At 51.3% G+C, this 17,468-nt stretch overlaps 1 protein-coding gene and 1 long non-coding RNA gene across 2 annotated transcripts in view; one reads left to right on the top strand and one right to left on the bottom strand.

Moving 5' to 3' along the window:
- MARCO (macrophage receptor with collagenous structure) overlaps window positions 1-15,049 on the top strand; it is a 27,153-nt gene extending 12,104 nt beyond the window's left edge. Inside the window, exons 5-13 of the mRNA XM_014565017.2 lie at window positions 2,657-2,755; window positions 2,859-2,894; window positions 3,386-3,457; window positions 3,551-3,613; window positions 11,375-11,419; window positions 12,292-12,390; window positions 12,900-12,944; window positions 13,423-13,599; window positions 14,783-15,049. Of these exons, the coding sequence (XP_014420503.2) occupies window positions 2,657-2,755; window positions 2,859-2,894; window positions 3,386-3,457; window positions 3,551-3,613; window positions 11,375-11,419; window positions 12,292-12,390; window positions 12,900-12,944; window positions 13,423-13,599; window positions 14,783-14,913 (767 nt within the window). The 3' untranslated portion in view covers window positions 14,914-15,049. The remainder of the gene's footprint in view (window positions 1-2,656; window positions 2,756-2,858; window positions 2,895-3,385; window positions 3,458-3,550; window positions 3,614-11,374; window positions 11,420-12,291; window positions 12,391-12,899; window positions 12,945-13,422; window positions 13,600-14,782) is intronic.
- On the bottom strand, window positions 13,407-17,468 carry LOC116663569. Its single transcript, XR_004319760.1, has 3 exons — window positions 17,363-17,468; window positions 15,259-15,353; window positions 13,407-14,009 (listed from the first exon to the last, which is right to left on the bottom strand). It is a non-coding gene; the product is annotated as an uncharacterized LOC116663569 (long non-coding RNA).

The raw sequence follows: 17,468 nt of genomic DNA, 5'->3' as shown, positions 1-17,468 counted from the left end.
CGGCTGGAGGGGTGTGGACACTTCAGTCTCCTGCTTGGTGCTCAGAGGACAAGCCTGTGAAGCATCACTGGGGAGAGTCAAGTTCATTGGTCCAGACTCCAGAGTCTGACATATCTGCCTCCACCATGGACTGACTCTGTGACCTTTCTGAGCCTTAGTTTCTCGGTCTGCAAAATGGGAGTGAGAGTGCTCTAGAGGGTTACTGGGGAGTTAAAGATAATGATTCAAAGCCCATGATGGTCTCTCTCTTTTAGGCTGTAGCCTTATGCTGCCCAGCTACCTTACAAATGGCCATGGCATGGCTGGCTCAGAAAATGTGGGTGCTCAGCTGCACCCCCCAGAGGGGGAGGGGGAGATGCATCACTATTACAGTCTGTTCTCCACTTAAGACTCTCCAGCCTCCACTCCCCAGAGGGGTTGAGGCTGCTGAGTTGTAAAGATGCAAAGACAAACATTGCTAGAGAAAGAGCAGGATGAAAAGATTTGCACAGAAGGGGTAAATAAACAAGCCAACAGCCTCTCTCTAGGCCACTGAGACAGAAAGAGAACACTGCCCACTACAGGAGGGGAACTTGTTAGGAGGGGGGACTTTTTTTGGAGGAACTAATTTTTGGAAGCAATTTAATAGAAGGGACCCCCCTAGAGTCTAGTGTTCTAAGTCTCCAGGAGGGTTTTTCCGAGAAGGTTTTTGGCTGGAGGATGGGCAAAAAATAGGAGGAGAGTTTATGGTGCAAAGAGGGACACACAAAGTCACTCACGCTCCCACGTGCTCACACACACACGTGCGCAGGTACATTTATGCAGTACAGTCACACACACATGATCACATTCGTGCACGTGCTCACACATGCGCAGACACTCCCGTGCACACATGCACTCACATGCACTCACCGCCCCAGGCACAAACTCAGTCACACTTGCACTTAGCTTTTGGAGCCAGAGCAGAGCAGAGTCACCCTCTGGGTGAAATTCTGGGGCCAGTGAGGGGAAATGCTTCAGTTTCACGTCTTCAGAAATCAGGACTCCAACCTACCCCTCCTCTTCCCAAATTTCCTTTTCCAAGATCACAAGATCTCTCTTACCCACTGCTTGTCCAATCCACTGCCAGCGGACAGGGCTAGCGGACCAAGTGAGACCCGCCCCCCCCCTAGTGGTACTGAGGTTTTCTGCCCTTTGTTCCAGCAGATGGGTAATGTCACAGTGGTGAATTTCCAGGGGACACATCTATTTCCCTCACTCCGCCTTTAGCTGTGATGGGAAAGGTCTGAAGTCAGACACAGCTGTGATTCCTTGAGAGCAGGTGCTGCCTCTAGAGGCGTGCTTTCGCGGGGACTGCTCTGCTGCCCAAGGCCGTCCCCTCTGATGGAGACATGGAAGTCATAACAATACAGACGCAGGCCCAGGCCAGTCTCAAGGAGCCTCATTAAGACACACAATAGCGTGATGGCTCTGGCTGGCCCAGAGCAACAGGACACTTACAAATTCTCCCGGGGAAAAAGTTCCTAGTCTTGTCTAAGAAGTGCCATTTGGCACAAGTGGATGTTCTGAATGACCAAGAACTTTGCTGTTTGCACCTGAGGCTGTTGTAAGAGACCTCAGCCGTAAGCAAGTTCTTTACGGCTGTTTTGTCTTTGGTCAAGGAATAACAATTCTTCAAGTCTCCAAGCCACCTCCAAGAATCTTATTCCCAAACCTTGAGCCTAATGTCACTCAAATCTCAGATCCAGAGAGTTCTGCGTGACACTTGCTTCTTTCCCTCCACTCCAGACCATATTGTCTACTTTCCTAATTGACTAGAGGGGCTTCTGGCATCCTTCTGTGTCCTCTCCAGCTCTGAAATCATGAAAATAATGGAACGGAGCCTTTTAATCAGAGTCCATCCCAATAAGCCAGCACCTGAGGGAGTTGCTTGGGATGGGACTCTGCTGATGGTGGAAACACATCGGCTTCTTAAGTCAGTGGGTACCAATGAGTGGGCTCTGCGTGGGGCGGCTGGGAAGTTTGGGAAGGGGTGGCCGAGCCTGCCCTGCAAGGAGCCTCCTTCAATTGATATTCACGGAGCAGTGGCAGAAAGGAGGAGGGAGCGACAGAGGACCAAGGAGGGGACAGGCTGGGACAAGCCTGGAATGCTGATGACAAGTGGAAAATTTGAAAACTTGGGCACCAGGGAAGCCCGTGGCTGAACCCTGGGGGACAGTGCTGCTATGCTTTCTCTCCATCAGCGCCTCAAAACTTCTGTTCACAGCATTTGGGATGTGCTTTCTGGAATATTCAGATTTCAGTTCAGGAAGCTTGAAAAATTAATTGCAAATGCAGACACTTAAATAGTTGTCCAGTACTGGTGGAGCCTGAGCTGTGGGCTATGGTCCCTCCCGAGGGGACCAGGGCACTGACCAGGGCCCTGAGAACCCGGCTTCTGGGACCTTCCGCTGCCCATCGGCAGACCAGGTCATCCATTTTTCAGGAGTAACTTTTGTCTCTGGGCAAAGGGGTGTGCTCCTTGAGGACAGCCATCATATCTTCCACTTCTGGGCACCACGCTGGGTCTCGGGGAATCTGAGTTTGGAATTTGGGCGGGACAGGAAGTGACAGAATTGGACTTAGAAGCCGGGTTCGCCTTCCTCCCATGTCTGACCACAACTCCTTGGTTTTTCAGGAAGAAAGGGAGATCCAGGCATGAAAGGAGACATGGGGGTCATGGGACCCCCCGGAGCCCAGGGGGAGAAAGGTGACTCCGGGAGGCCAGGCTTCCCAGGTAAAAGTCTGCACAGTTAGTTCTGTTGACCTGTGGATGTTCCCCTTTAGTCCGGTGGGCTGAGCTGGAGGCAAAAAGTCCTTAAAAGTCCTTCTGTATTTAGGTGTGGCTGGAATTCCTGGAATCAAAGGAAATCAAGGTAAGAATTTTGAGAATCTGACATCATTGCAGGTGCCACTGTCCCTGGGCAAAGTCAAGTTCAAGACCCGACTCTGTCTTCCATTTCATTGTAGTATTAATCCAGAGCCTCTGGGGTTTCTTAAAATAAACCCGGCCCCTCCGAAGAGGAACAGAGCAGCATGTGGAGGGCAGGCCTAATTGAAATTTCCATTTATAGTGTCCCGTGAAACAGGACACTCACACCTAGAGTTCCTAGTTAAGTCCATAAGCCCCAAACTCTGCAGCAGTGAATGGAAACAATTAACAAATTGCTGAGACTAATTTTCTTCCCACTAAGAGGGCCGGTATTAAGGCTTCTAAAGAGAGATGTTTTAAGCTGTTCAGGGAACATGTAAGTTGTTAGGGGATGCATGTGTCACTGCTGAAGACAGAGGTGTGTTTGTTGAGGGAATAGGCAGCCAGGCCCCCTGCCAACCACCCCCAGCCTTTCATCCATCACTTAACTTTTAGGACCACCTGGAGCGGCGGGATCCCCGGGAGCCAAGGGTGAGCCTGGCAGCGCTGGCCCCACTGGACCAACAGGTGAGGTGCTCGGTCGTATGGTGGGTGTGGGGAGTGATGTCTGAAGATCCGCCCCACCCAGCCCTTACACTCTCCACGGCATCTGTTGTCCAGGACCACCAGGAAGGCCCGGGAGCCCAGGAGCCGAAGGCATGAAAGGAAGCAAGGGGGAGACAGGTAACAGAGGCTGTGGATGGGTGGGCGAGTGGAGCTGCTGGGTGTCGGGGGTGGGCAGGGAGGAGGACCATGTCCCAGCGGGCCCACCAGAAGGAAGCAGAGGGTCCCCTGTGCTCTGACCTCTGAGGTATGTTGATTAAGAGGGGCACTTTTGACTGCCAAGACCCTTAGAATCCAAGGCCCTGGGGCTGTTCTTTCTTTGCCAAGAGTCCCTGAGAGACCTTGAATGCCATGACCGAGACTCCATTGTCAAGGAGAAGAGCGGGGCACCTGGCCCACACTGTCTCCTGGTCTGCCCAGCAGCTGTGTGTATAGTTTCCACTCTCTCCCGCTGACCCACAGTGGGGCCCCACGGGTCAGGGCTCTGAATTTGGGCAGCCAGTGTCAAGAAATTCCTTCTTGCACATTTTCCCAGGGGGGCTCAGGCTGAGAGGAGTGACCCATAGACCCACAGTCGTGAACTCACAGAGACTAGTCTATAAACCATCATGCAAACTTAGTCAAGGTAATAAACGATCACATCAATTTAGTCTAGGTTAGAAACCATCATACCAACGTGGTCTACTTTAGAAACCTCTGTGCTGATTTTGTCACTAAGGAAGTCTGGGCACCTGCAAAGGGATAGAAAGTCTGGGCCGCTGTTTTGGGGGCTGGGCCCCATGACACACAAGACCTGGTTCCTGCCCTCAGACGTGTAGGTCGGTGCCGGAGACAGGCAGACAGACCACTACCAGACAGTGTCAGGCCCTCCCTGCTGTGGGTTTTGCATGGAAAACCACTGCATGTCATTTAGCAAGCCAAGTGCAGGCTAGGAAGTGTTGTGGCCGGCGCAGGGCTGTGAGCACAGGCTGTGCGTCTTCCGAGGATGTCTGTGGACGCTCTGCTGCAGCCCCCGTGGTTGCCAGAGCAGGAGATCGTGCTTGAGTTGGACAACCCAGATGTCTTCACCCCAGAGCCATACCAGACCAAACCTCTCAGTTTTCATTGATCAAGCGGTCAACCGATGGACTGATCAATTGATCAATTCCTTAAACAAATGTGAATTAACTCCGTTAAATGCTTCAAGTTCACAGTGGCCCCTGGTGGGGGTAGGAAAAAGGTAGACCAGTGCAGGAGTGATGGAAGAGCTAGATCTGGGTCTTGGAGGATGAGTACAGCTTGGCCGTGTGGAGAGGGAAAGGCAAATCTGGGAGAGAGGGAACAGAGCAGGTGAAGTCACAAAGGAGTGAGGGAGGGCTCTGTGGGTTGATGTCCCTGGAGTCCAGGTTTGGGACGTGGTGGAGGCTCAGGATCAGGACCTCTGGGAAGAGAGGTGGGCAGGGCCACTTCCTGAGCCTTGGACTCTGGGACTTTGACCTTTAGGGATTTCCCTGAAGGTTATCAGGAGACACGGCACAGCTCCTACACCCACTGTCCTTCCAATCCATCCAGTCTCGAAGCTGATTTCCTTTTCACTGGTGGTGGGTCAGTGCAGGCAGGGGCTCCAATGCCTGATGCCATATAGATGCCACCTGAAGGCCACCAGCAAGGCCTTGCTTTCCGGAAAGGCTCCATCTTGATGTGGTGTTCAGGTGGCCCTGACTGGCTGGCTGCCTCTTTCCCACCTTACACTTCCATCTTCCCTGAGCCCAGATGTTAGGGTCTCTGGCTCCAAGGCCTAAGGCTGTCTTGCCCCTGAGTTTTCTTCTTGGCTTCATGCAGGTGATGCTTTTCTCCCTCAGTTACAAACTGGGAGTCCTTCTGCCTCACCCCCCACCATTGCCAGATTAATGACTCTTGACTAAGCAAGGGTATTGGGGATAAAACATGATTTTACCCACAACGGGCACTGTGCCCGCTCCTCAAGCCCCTTGCCCGTGTCTCCCACTGTCTGAGGGTGGGGAATCTTAACTGCAATCTGCATCTTGGGAGGGTTTGCATAAGAGCAGCTCCCGCCAATGAGCATTTTCATGACAACCCAATGGGATAAGCACTCTGGTTAGCATTACTTTGCAGTAAGAGATGCAACCAAGGTTGGAATCCAGGCCTGGCTGGTCCAGAGCTTGGGGCAGCATCCATGATACTCTATCATGCTTCCTTCCTCCCCAGGCAGCCTGAGTGTCCCCACCCCTATCAGGGCACTCTGATGGGTGACACCTCCCTCCATCCTAGTCCAGGAAGGGTCAGAGCAGAAGCTGCAGCAGCTTCTCCCACTCTTAGAAGGAAGCACGAAGCTCTCAGGCCCTGTTATGGCTCTTCGTTGTCTGCCCAAGACCCCACCCCCATTTAAGCACAGAGCCCTTTGGTCCACAGTCTGGGAATCATTTGAAGTCCATTCTCGAGTCTCTGCATATCTGTTGAGCACTTGGATGGGAATCTCCATCAATCAGGCAAACTCTAAGGGTTATTCCTTAATTCTGGCTGCCCAAGTAAACGTGGTGAATTATATTTTTCAATCTGGGGCATGTGATGATCACAACTTATTTCAAGGTGCATAGATTTCCCACTCAAATCCAAAGGCTTGTCTTGATCAAGCAGCAGATGGTCCATGCGGACATCTCAGGAGGGCATTTCCATAGGACCCTAATCTGGCTGGTCATAGCCAGGGCTGTTTATCATCCCGAAGTCATAGGCTAATGAACTTTTGGAGAGGTCGGATTTCCGAAGTGGGAGAAGGAAGGGTGGGTGGTAAGTGAAAGGCAGATCTTCTCATTATGGAAGTTAATTTTCCATGTCAGGATTTTGGTATTCCCCAAACTAGAGATATTATGGTGTTCATTCCAGTTTTGATCATATCAAGCCAGTTTTTCAAGCTGATGCATTTCCCATTTTGTGAATAAAATCATGAATCTCGAAAGAGACTGTCTGTCTGCATGGGGTGAAAACAGAGAAACTACTGTGCATTAGCTTAACCCAGGTAAATAGCTGGATCTTGTTATTGTGCATAAATTACCAAAAAAGTAAGACGTCTTTTTATTATTAATGAGGCCTCTAGGCCAGGCACTGGGCTTGGGACCTGACTCCCATGGTCTTAGTTCATTGCCCCGCATGCCTGAGTTTCATCACCCCTACCTTACAGCTAAGGAAGCGAAGGCTCCCAGGGGGTCAAAGCTTCCCCTAGAGTCTCATAATTAATATACACTGAATCCAGGAGTTAATCTCAAAGTCTGATTCCAAAATTGCGTTTTTCTAAGTTTCGTTGTATAGAATAACATAGAGTGTAGGACTCGAGAAATCAGAATTGCCAGCACCTCCCTCCCCTGCCGTAGACTAAACCCCGACTGAGTCACCAAATCTTCCTGCAGTCGTGAACACTCAGGAGCCACACTCCACCCCATTCTGGGGGAATGCTTCCCCTTGTTCACACCCCTCGAGAAAGAAGAACCATCTCTGATTAAAGACGGTGAAGAGGAGACTCCTTCCATTCTTTTGGGAAGATAGACTGTATAGTTTATTTAAGTAAAGCATTATCACCCAGCGGAACTTTCTCTAATGGTGGAAGTTCCCTTCACTATTCACAAAACAGGGTTTATCAAACCCTCAACACTTGGGTTTTTTTCTAACCTTTGATCTTTCAAATGACTGCAAAATCATTTGATTTTGAAAAAAGAATATCTGCAAAAATACAAAACTAATTTTACATCTAAATCCCTTAGCCTTTTTGAAAAGTAAAGCTTGTTTGAAAGTGAGGAAGGGCTCGCTTCAACTTGGCATTTCTCTTGCCACCATTCCTACCTCACGAAATGATGTTAGAGGCAGCCAAAACATTTAAGCCCCAAGACACCAGTCTGATCAGAAATTCTGCGTCTTAACAGCCTTTATGTCTAAAATAGAACAAGAATCAGAATTTTCTGTCCTTTTCTTTTTCTCTTGAGGCTAAGCCAAAGTGCAAATAACTTGAAATCTAATTTCTCATCTGTATGTTAAGGCTTTTTACTTTACAGATAAGCAACAATGAATAATCCGTAATAGCAATCAAGCCTATATCTTGAACATAATTTCTCAGGTAATTCCATTCCCATGTCTTAAGTACTGAGTTAGCCCAAGAGTTTATTCAATTCTACCAACTCATATTATTAAATTGCCACTTAGAGTTTTCCTCATCTCCTCTAAGTTTTGTAGAGACATCTGCAGAAGTCCACATGCATCCCAATTTTGGGTCCCAGCTTTTCATCTTACTTCTTGCCACACAGCTCAGTTTGTTAGTTATTAAATTAATCCTAAATTTGCTGCATTTAGTCTGTAAGTCAGGATGGTCTTTAAGGAAGTCTCCTAGTATCCTGGAAATTTCCACGATAAATTAGAGTCAGGGAACCCGAGCATCAACTTGGACTTGCTGCCAACTAGCTAGGCGATGGTGGATTGTCAGTACTTGACCTCCCGGGGCCTCGGTTTCCTCCTGTGTGAGGAGAGGTCTAGAGTCATATCCAGGTCCCTGCCAACTTGCCAGTACTCTGGGTTTGAAACAGGCAATTTTCCCTCCAAACAATGGCCTTCTAAGATTTTAGGCAGAACACCAGCTGAAAAGGAAGGCATTTGCTTTCTAACTAAACTATTTTCTTGGAAGAAAAATTATTTCTCTAAATAAGCACCTTGCAAATAAATATTTTGGGCCCTTGCAGCTTGATCAGTCTGTGATACCCAGGGAATCCCGGTTTGCTTGTGGTTAAGAGGACAAACCCAGCACTCGTTTCCTTCCAGTGCAGATTTACAACATGCACGTCTAGATCGTAGTCTTCAGGTATTTCTCATTTTCCCTGATCTGATCAAGGATGCTGCCTTGATTTATAGTGAATTAATTACTAGTCCCTGGATTAACGCACAGCCATCTCAGAGTCCAGTGAGGCCTGGAGACAAGTTGCACAAAACCTAATTCCAGTTTCCTCCCCTTGAAGAGGGGAGTTTTGAAGACAAAACCAACACCTGTCAAAGACATCTCAGAAGGCATCTTATCAAGGGCCAATGTGTTCTGGAAGAGCTCAGATGGGGCAGGAGCCAGGAGTTCCTCAGAGACAGGAAGGCTTTTTGGAGAAGGCGGGCTCTGAGCTGGTCCCTGACAACTGAGTGAGATGTGTTTAGGGCACTCAAACCATGGCCCCCAGTCCAGCAGCAGCAGCAGCACCTGGGAACTTGTTAAAAATGCAGATCCCCTCCCTGATGCACTGAATCAGCATCTCTTGGGAAGTTGTTTTTTAACAAACCCTGTGCAGGGGATTCTGACGTTCACTCTAGTTTAATTACTGATTTTTAAGAGTAGGGGATGGGCGAAGGCTGGCTGAGAGTGTCTCTGGAACCAGATGGACAGACCAACTGACACTTCAGGAAGGAGTGAGCTGGCATTCTGGTGGAACACAGGCAACCACAGTGCCCAGTGGGAGGCCAACCCTGGGTCCCACCCCAACTTCACCACAAACTTCCTGTGTGACCTGGGATAAATCACCTAGCGTCTCTGAGTGTGGACTTTCTTCTTTGTAACGAAGGAAATGGCATGACCTTGCAGGGAAGCTGGAGATGTATGTAGAGCCCCTGGCATGGTGCCAGCCACGTGCAGGCAGCAGCAGGAGGTGAGCGGCTGGAGGAAGGGTGTAAGAAATGAAGTGGAGAAGGTCCGGCCACTGGGACCAAGGACCTAGTGAATAGGGGCTTCCTTAGGGTTCCTCTCTGGATAAGTTCCTGTTTGTTATTTGGTGCTTTGAGGACAGCTGAAGAGGGACACTTCTTTGGGAGGGGGGCAATAAGGGGACGTCACCATGCCTAAGGTCCCTGAAACTTGCTTCTGGAGACAGATTCTTAAGACAGCGATTTGTGCAATATGGCGCCCTCTACGATGTGACAGAGAGGATCAAGAATCTAGATATGGACCGTTATTTTCAGTTTAACAACCAAAGACGTGTTTCTGAATGTGGATCCTCCTCCCTAATCTTGACACCTGCAATTCAGATGCCACTTCTGAATTGCCACCTCTGCTGGGCGACCTCAGGTCAACAGCAAATATTTGGGGGGGGGGGGCTTGCCCAGAGCTCATGCAGGGGCTCCAGCGCCAGTGTCCCAAGCACTCCTCCTCACCCCACCCCACAGAGCAAAGACAGACACATGCAAGCAAGGTCCCCGTGTACCCATTAGCAAGCACCTGCCAGACACAAGGCTCAGTACGTGACACAGATGACTTCATTTCAGTCTCACAACCACCTCCAGAGGCAGCCAGGAGACTTGGAGGAGAAAGGAGAGGCTCAGGGAGAGGCTCAAGGTCACAGAGGCAGACGCAAGCCCAGGCTATGTGACCCCAGCCACCGTGCTGCCTGGGGAGGGAGTCCGTGGTCCATGGGTGAGGCCAGAGAAGGCTGCATGGTGGGCGACATCTGACATCCTAGCAGGGTTCACAGGCTTGATCAAGTTTCTCTGGGGTATCAAAGGGGTGAGGGTCTCCGAGAGAGACCAAAGTATACACTGATGGCCCGGGGATGAGCTGGGCCCTGCCTGCCAAGGTCTGACATTGAAGGTCCCTCCAGCTTTTAGAAAAAGCTTTCCGAGCCTCAATCCTCTCCTCATCCCCAAAATGAGAGGCAGAGCTAGTTGCCCTCTCAGATCTTTCCAGGGCTTCCTGTCTCCCTCGGTGCCCAGGCCCGCAGCAGCAGCTCCTCGGCCCTCTGCCCCTCCTCCCTAGGCAGCGCCCGGTGGGCCATCTGAACAGCTGCCGGGAGCAGGACTTCCTTGCTTGTTACCCCAAGAAAGGATCCTGAAGAGGCCAGCTGGGCTCCCTCACCCGCCCTGCACTGACCAGCAAGCAGTAGGTGCTCAGAAAAGTCAGGAATTGAAGGGGGAAGGCAGGAACTTCCCCCAGGCAATTGGCAATGAGAGTAACTGAGTTCCTTGTGGTTTCTGGTGGTCATGAAATGGGTGGGTCTCTGGTTAAGGCTGGGCTGGCGCCAGGGGAGGACACCAGACAACAGCATGGTGGTGAGCGCATTCCTGCCCTTACCCTCCAGCCACTGTTGCTTGACAGTCAATAATGTGCTTTCACTTCCCCAATTTCTTGTCTTGGAGAGTCTTCTTTCTCTAAAATAAAAGCAACACTGGCACCTAAATTTGAGAGACCATGATGTTGCTAAACCAGTCAAATGCTATCCCACAGTGACCCAGCATGGTGCTGGGAGCAGTGGGCCTTCCATGTAAACTAGTGAATAAAGGGAGCAAGGAAGGAAGGAAGAGAAGGAACTTCCACACACCAATGATTGCAGTGCTTATGTTTCCATTTTCTGGACTGAAGACCCTTTAGCCACAAGAATCTTTTGCTATACTGGGGGCCACAAGGAAATAAACCAATAAACGCCATGGAATATCTACTGTGGGTGAGGGCCCTCAAAGCTCCTGGTGGCCACTGAGTCCCCTCTACAGTCCATTAGAAATAAAAATAACTTTATTTTCAAAACCTCTCTCAATTCTTTTCCAATAAAATGCAACAGGGAGGAAAAGGATTGGACTTAGACACCAAGTCAGGTTATTCCTGGACAAGGAAGGCGAGCCAGTGAGTCCGGGGTTTGTCTGTCTGTCTAACGTAGACTTTCATCCAATACATTTCCATTTCACCCCAACACGCGTCCCCATTTATCTGCAGTCTGTCTCCTTTTATGCTCTGCTGAAGAGGCTTTAAACAATCCTGGAGAACCAATGTACCTTTCCGCCTGCATTAATCAGACAAAAGGTAGAGGTTGTCCAAGATTAAAAGTGTCTAATATCTAAGTTTTATTATCTTCTCCCCTTTTTTTTGTATTTTGATCTTAGGACTTCAAGGACAGAAGGGAACAAAAGGAGACTCGGGAGTTCCAGGTAAAGGGCCGGCTTTATTTTAATTTCTCACCACGATGACTGGAAGGTCTGGAGCTCCAAGAGTGGTCTTTTTAACCGTAGTGACCTTCCCCTAGAGTGGCCCAGCCCAACGCCAGGCTGTGGCTGAGCATCCAGGTTCCTCCGGTGAAACCTGGGGAGCGGAGTAGACAGGGGAGCGGGCTGAGCGGGTAAAGAAGTTCAGGAAAGCTGCCCCCTGGTGGTGTCTTTAGGCAGTGCAGCCGCAATGGAGCAGGGTGACCCTCTCTGGGTCCCAGGTTGGTGGCTCTGGTCCATCTCCCTCTTCCCTTTGACCCCCCCCCCCCCAAGGCCACCAACCCTCTCAGCCTGCTCCTCCCGCTACTCTTCCCCATGGACTCTACCGTCCTCCTCGGCCCCGCCCTTGCCTGTGGTTGGCTCCTGCGCGCTTGACACAGAATTTCTAGTCTTCTTTGCCCGCCCTACCCTGATGAGCGCCAAGCAAGCAAGACTCCTGGGACGTATTTCCTGAGCAGTCTTTCTTCCTCCAGAGCCAGCTATTCCTATTCTAACTTACTGAAGGAGAAATTAAGGCCTAGAAACTTCCTAGCAAATTCTCCCAGAATGGGAGACGCGACGTCGTCCGAGGAGGACCGGCCACCTCTGGAATTCTGTTGGCCCTGTTCACCTGCGTGTTCCCACCCTGGGAGGCGGGGCATCAGGGCAGCACCCCGCCCCCAACCCAGGCTGAGCAGCCAGACAGCCCGCAGACATGGGGGAGGTCGGGGGGTGGGGGGGAACCTGGTAGTCAGGGACAACTCGTTCATCAAACGCCAAGGCCCTTGGCTGCCTTGGAAAGCAGAGCGTCTGACCAAGGGGGTCTCGCTCCTCTCCAGGCCTCGTGGGCGCGAAGGGAGAGAAGGGGAGCCCGGGCCTGGTAGGCCTCAGGGGTGAACCCGGACCAGCTGGCCAGAAGGGACAGCCCGGAGCGAAAGGTAAGGGCTTGGTTTCTGACGTGAGGGCTTGAAGAGAGGCCTGTGGCAAGGGGTTGGGAGCGTCCAGAACCAGAAGGGTAGAGGTTTAGCGGCTCTGTGGACTAGCCCCGGGCTGGGTCCGCCCTTGGCACCGAGCCTGCAGAGGTGAATGAGGCACAGCTGGGCACTCAGAGAAGCAGGCAGGTGACCCTGCACTGGCGCCACGACCAGCCAGGTCCCCGATACCCCGCAGCTTCTGTGACTGACCGTAGCAGAGGCTTCCCCACTCTGTCTCTTAAAATGTCCCTCTTGAATCTCACTCCAATCCTTCCTGCTGTGACTCAGGCCCATGGCTTCTTGCTCAGCCATCGGGACTCCTGGCACAACCAGTCCCCATGATGCCAGGTGACCAGCAAAGCTGGAGGGGGAGAATCAGACCCCCCACCCCTCCTCCCCACTGCTGGCCAAGGAGGGTGAGGGGGTCCTGGCTGGGTTTCCATCAAATTGTGTGGTTTTCCTCCTCATAACAGGGTCTTCTGGGCTGCAAGGAGAAAAGGGACAAAAAGGTCAAAAAGGTAACTGCCCTTTCTGCCCTCTTTCCTGTGTGTTTTAGAGGCTATTCTGTACTGGAGAACTGCCTGTGGTCAGGGAGAGGGGCCTTGGTTCTCAGATGCCTCATTTGGGGGAAAAGCTGATGGGCTTGTCTGGGAATAAGCCTGCCTCAGGAATAAGCCTGCCCCTGGCAGAGAGCCACTGGGCAGGTTTTCCTTCCTTCCATCCTGCCTCTCTTCCTTCTTCCCTTCTTTCTTCACCTCCTTTTCTTCTCAACTTTTCTTTCTCCTCTCTCTACAATGCAAAGCTGGATTTGCCAGCTGTAGAGGCAACTGCTCCCACGGCTTCGTGCTGCAGACCCAGTTGCACAGGTCATGCGGGTGCTGTCCCCGTTTCTTTCCCCTAACCCTGGAACTTTCCAAAATGAAAAGGCAGAGTCTGCATCCACATGAAGCCCTAGGTTGCTTCCCTCACCATTCCCACGGGTGTTCTGTCTCCCAGGCGAGTCCCTGATGTCTGTCAGGATTATCGGCTCCAGCAACCGAGGCCGGGCTGAAGTTTTCTATAATGGTGCCTGGGGGACAATCTGTGATGATGGCTGGGACAACTCAGATGCCACGGTCTTCTGCCGCATGATGGGTTACTCCTCCGGAAGAGCCATTTCTGGTGTGGCAGCCGGTAAGTGAATCAGTGCCCCTCAATCAAGAGCCTCCTTCCTGGAGGCGCTGACACGGGGCCCCTCGCCTGGTAGGCTGCTGGCACCCTTGGGCTGCAAATGACTCAGCGTGTTTGGGTTAAAAGATAAGGATTGGTTCAAGCCACTGAAAAGTTCATCAGTTCAAGGCCCCCAGTTTACATCCAGGAGAAAGGCGACTCTCTTCCCTGAAGGGACAGCGAAGGCTTAGTTGGGTCACTGTCCATCCAGCGTCGAAGCCAGAAGGCCACGCGTCCTAAGGTGTTTATGAAGGATGCTCTCTGAAGGCTGGCTGAGGAGCTGGAGCTGGGCGAATAGAGAAAAGCTGCAGGGCAGGGAAACACAGTGTTCATTCCAGCTCTCTGGGGACCTGGGCAGCTCACCCTGTGATCATCTTGAAGAAGAAAGTGCAAATGGAAGAGAAAAGGAGTCAGAGCAGGGACTTCCTAAAATCAGTTCTGAAAAGATGCCCTGGGCTGCTGGAGACTCAGCTCTGCCTGGCAGCAAAAGGTTCAGACTTTCCACAAAGGAGTTAAGTCCCCAGGCTGAGTGAGACCAGTTGTTCGGGCACAGAGCTGACCTGGCCAGTTTCTCCTGCTCCCACCCCAGAATGCTCTCTGACCTTACCTCCTGTCCCCCGAGCCCAGCCAAAGTGCATACCTGCTTTTTAATCTGAGTGCAGTTGGCTTATCAGACTCCTTTAAAATACACATTTTCCTTACAAAAATTAAGCCTATATCAATTGTCACACAGTCATGTAAATCACCGGAAGCAAATAATGCAGTGATCCCTCTGAGCTCTTGATTTAAATCAATATATCAGAAGGAAGGGGGGTTGAGGAAAGTGTGAATGCTTAAGAGCAGGGGACTGGCCCAGTTTCAAAGGGGTTTGAGGAAGAGATGAACAGAGGGAGATCCCTCAGAGGAGATTTCAAATCCACCTTGGATTACATCTGAAATGTTTGGATGAGGCTTTTGTCAAAGGATGGAAAGCAGAAGGGAGGCAGAGTCATTGTGGGAGCAGACCAGCCGTCAGCACCGTGGCCCTGGGTGGGTGCGGGAGAGATCGGTGGTCCCCCTCCCTGTGGAAGCCCCTGAGGACAGACGGGCCACGCTGCGTGGCCCCTAACCCCATGCTCCTCTCTCCTCTTGCTTTCCCTGTATCTAGGCTCTGGGACCATCTGGCTGGACGATGTTGCATGTCGAGGGTCAGAATCGACCCTGTGGAACTGCAACAAGAACAATTGGGGCTCCCACAACTGCAACCACAATGAAGACGCGGGTGTGGACTGCAGCTGACCCCTCAGCCCGTTCACAGCTCTGCTCGCAAGGTGTCCACAGCCAAGACACTGTGCTCTCTGAGGGGCTCCCAAGAGCTGGCTGAGCAGCCACTGGGTGGGCTCGCTAATAAAGCTCAAAGCGCTATCTGGCACCATCCTGTACTCTGGCTGCGATCACTCCCTCATTCCTCCCACCCCCTCTACCCAGGATGTGCCCACTCACCGCACACAGCATTTCATTGAGTCCATGCCCTCCCCCTGCCCCCCAACCCCCACACACCGGGACAGTGGAGTCTCAACTCAGAACCAGGGGAGGGTGCAGGGGACAGGGGGACCGAAATGCGATCCAGAAGCTGAGGCTCACCTGTGGTCAGAATTAGTCGTGACCAGCCCTTCCATCATTCAGATCAGGCACTGGAGCTGCTCGCCAGCAAATGAAGAGGCCACGTGTCGTTGGCACTAGGTTGTATGGAAAATAGGAATTGTACCTTTAAGCCTGAACATTCATTCTCATTTGGATGTGAGCTCCATAAATGCAGGAACTTTTGTCTGTTTTGTTCACCCCTATAGGGACTCAGTAAATACCCAATGAATGACTGAATTAAACCAAAGGTAAAGCAGCTCACCTCCCTGAGTAACTTAGCTTCCCTCTTCCTTTGCAGCCTTCCCCTGGGTTGTATAGTCTTGGAAGACAATCACACGTGCTGGATCTCTCTCTCTCTCTCTCCCTCTCTCTCTCTGTCTCCTCTCTCCCTGTCTATCCAGGTGGTGTAAACGGTTCAGGTGAATGTGAACTCTGGGAGAGTGAGATGCGTGTGGAATATGACTCTGAGGTACCACCATTCACACTTGACCTGTAAGGGAGCTCAGCCTCAGGGCTTTAGGGAAATTGCCAAGGGTCACTTGTAAATGGTAGAGCCAAGGTTCAGACCCCAGGAGGAGTCGTGAAAGGGCTGGGAGATGGAGTGGACACCTCAGGGCTTAACCAGGCACGCAGGACCCAATCTGCACTTCCAGAAGCTGGAGCTGCTCGAGTCAGAGCTGCCCAACCAACACAGGTGTCCAAGCTGCAGGGGGCGGAAGGGCTCTGGCTCTTGGTGGGGAGAGGGGCATGGGGCAGGGGCTTGAAAGCTGGCTGTTCTCATTTGTCAGGAACCTTTATAAAGATGCGGGTTTTTCTGGCATGTTGGGATGGGGCAGTGGAAGGTCAGAGAGGAAAGAAGACATTTGAAGCCTTGTCAGGGGTTCTGAGATATAATATTTTGCAAATGTGGAACTAATATGCCTTATCAGCCTCCTTAATCTCTCAAATCTTGTTACCTGTCCCTTACCTCTCGTCAGGTTTTTGTTTTGTTTTGTTTTAGGCTTTGGTTCCCCACCTCCCCAAGGGAAGGAAAGGTCAGGTACATCCTGAAACAGAGATGTCATCTCTGCCATCTGAATCTCAAAGCTGACTTCTTGACCCTCTGTAGAAACAGGAGAGCCATGAAAATAGAATTGAAAGCAGAAATGGTTTTCTAGTTTTTCCCATTTAGTTTATCAAAAGCCAAGCCTGGCTCACTCAATCAGAGCGTGTTAAGTATGTGAGGTCTGAGCGGAGCAAGTAGGAAGGGCAGGGCGGGTCCTGTGAAAGTCCCACGCCTTTGTGGGGAAGATGGGAGAGGAAATGAGGAGCCGGAAACGGAGGAGGGTCCTGCCCCAAGTCTCAGACCCAGCGGTTCCACCTTCATCTCCTGTCTCAGCATCTGCCTCCTCCGAGAATGATGGACTGGGGAACTAATTCCTTCCTGGGGGGCCCCTTCCACATCCTTAGGGATGTGCCAGTATGCATGCACGTGCTTGCTCTCTCTCATACACACACCTTTTCACAAGATCAGACAAGTTTATAGGCACAGAATACACAAAAATCCTTGCAGAAAATGGAATACCTCCCTCCCCAACCACAGCAAGGAAACCGAGGGACATGGCTCAGTCGCACCCAGCACTAACCTTCCATGGCTTTGGTTTGTTTCCGGGCTGTTGACTCCCCAACCTCTACTCAGAGAGCAGACCTCTCTCCTGAGCTCTGGTCATCTATATCTGTCTACCAACTGCCTCCACATGGGTACCTCGAAGGTCAGACAGCTAAAGCCTGGCTCATCATTGCCCCCATCTCAGCCAATGGTTCCCTCCATCCAGTGTCTAAGACAGAAACTGCCTCTACCAGGCACCAACTTTCACTAATTCTACCTCCCAAACATCTCTCCAGTCCATGTGAACCTTTCTACCTCTGCTACCACGATGGTCCAGGCCACAGCACCTGGATGCTTGCAACATCTCCTAATTAGGCTCATCCCTCCACCACGCTCCACCAACCGCCTGTTCATTCTCCACACAGCAGCCTGAGAGATCATTAGGAATGACACAGCTCACCATGCCACCCCCTGCCTATAGCCTTCAATGGCTCCCCATTCCCTTAGGGAACTCACCATCACGGCTTACAAGAACATGCCCCTGACAATCCATCTCACACAGTCCTCTCACAATCTTTGTGTTTTGTTTCTCCTGCACGACATCCAGTCCTCTGTTCGCAGA

The sequence above is a fragment of the Camelus ferus genome, chromosome 5 (genome assembly GCF_009834535.1).
Source record: "Camelus ferus isolate YT-003-E chromosome 5, BCGSAC_Cfer_1.0, whole genome shotgun sequence".
NCBI lineage: Eukaryota > Metazoa > Chordata > Mammalia > Artiodactyla > Camelidae > Camelus > Camelus ferus.
This window is presented reverse-complemented; position numbering and strand designations above follow the sequence as displayed.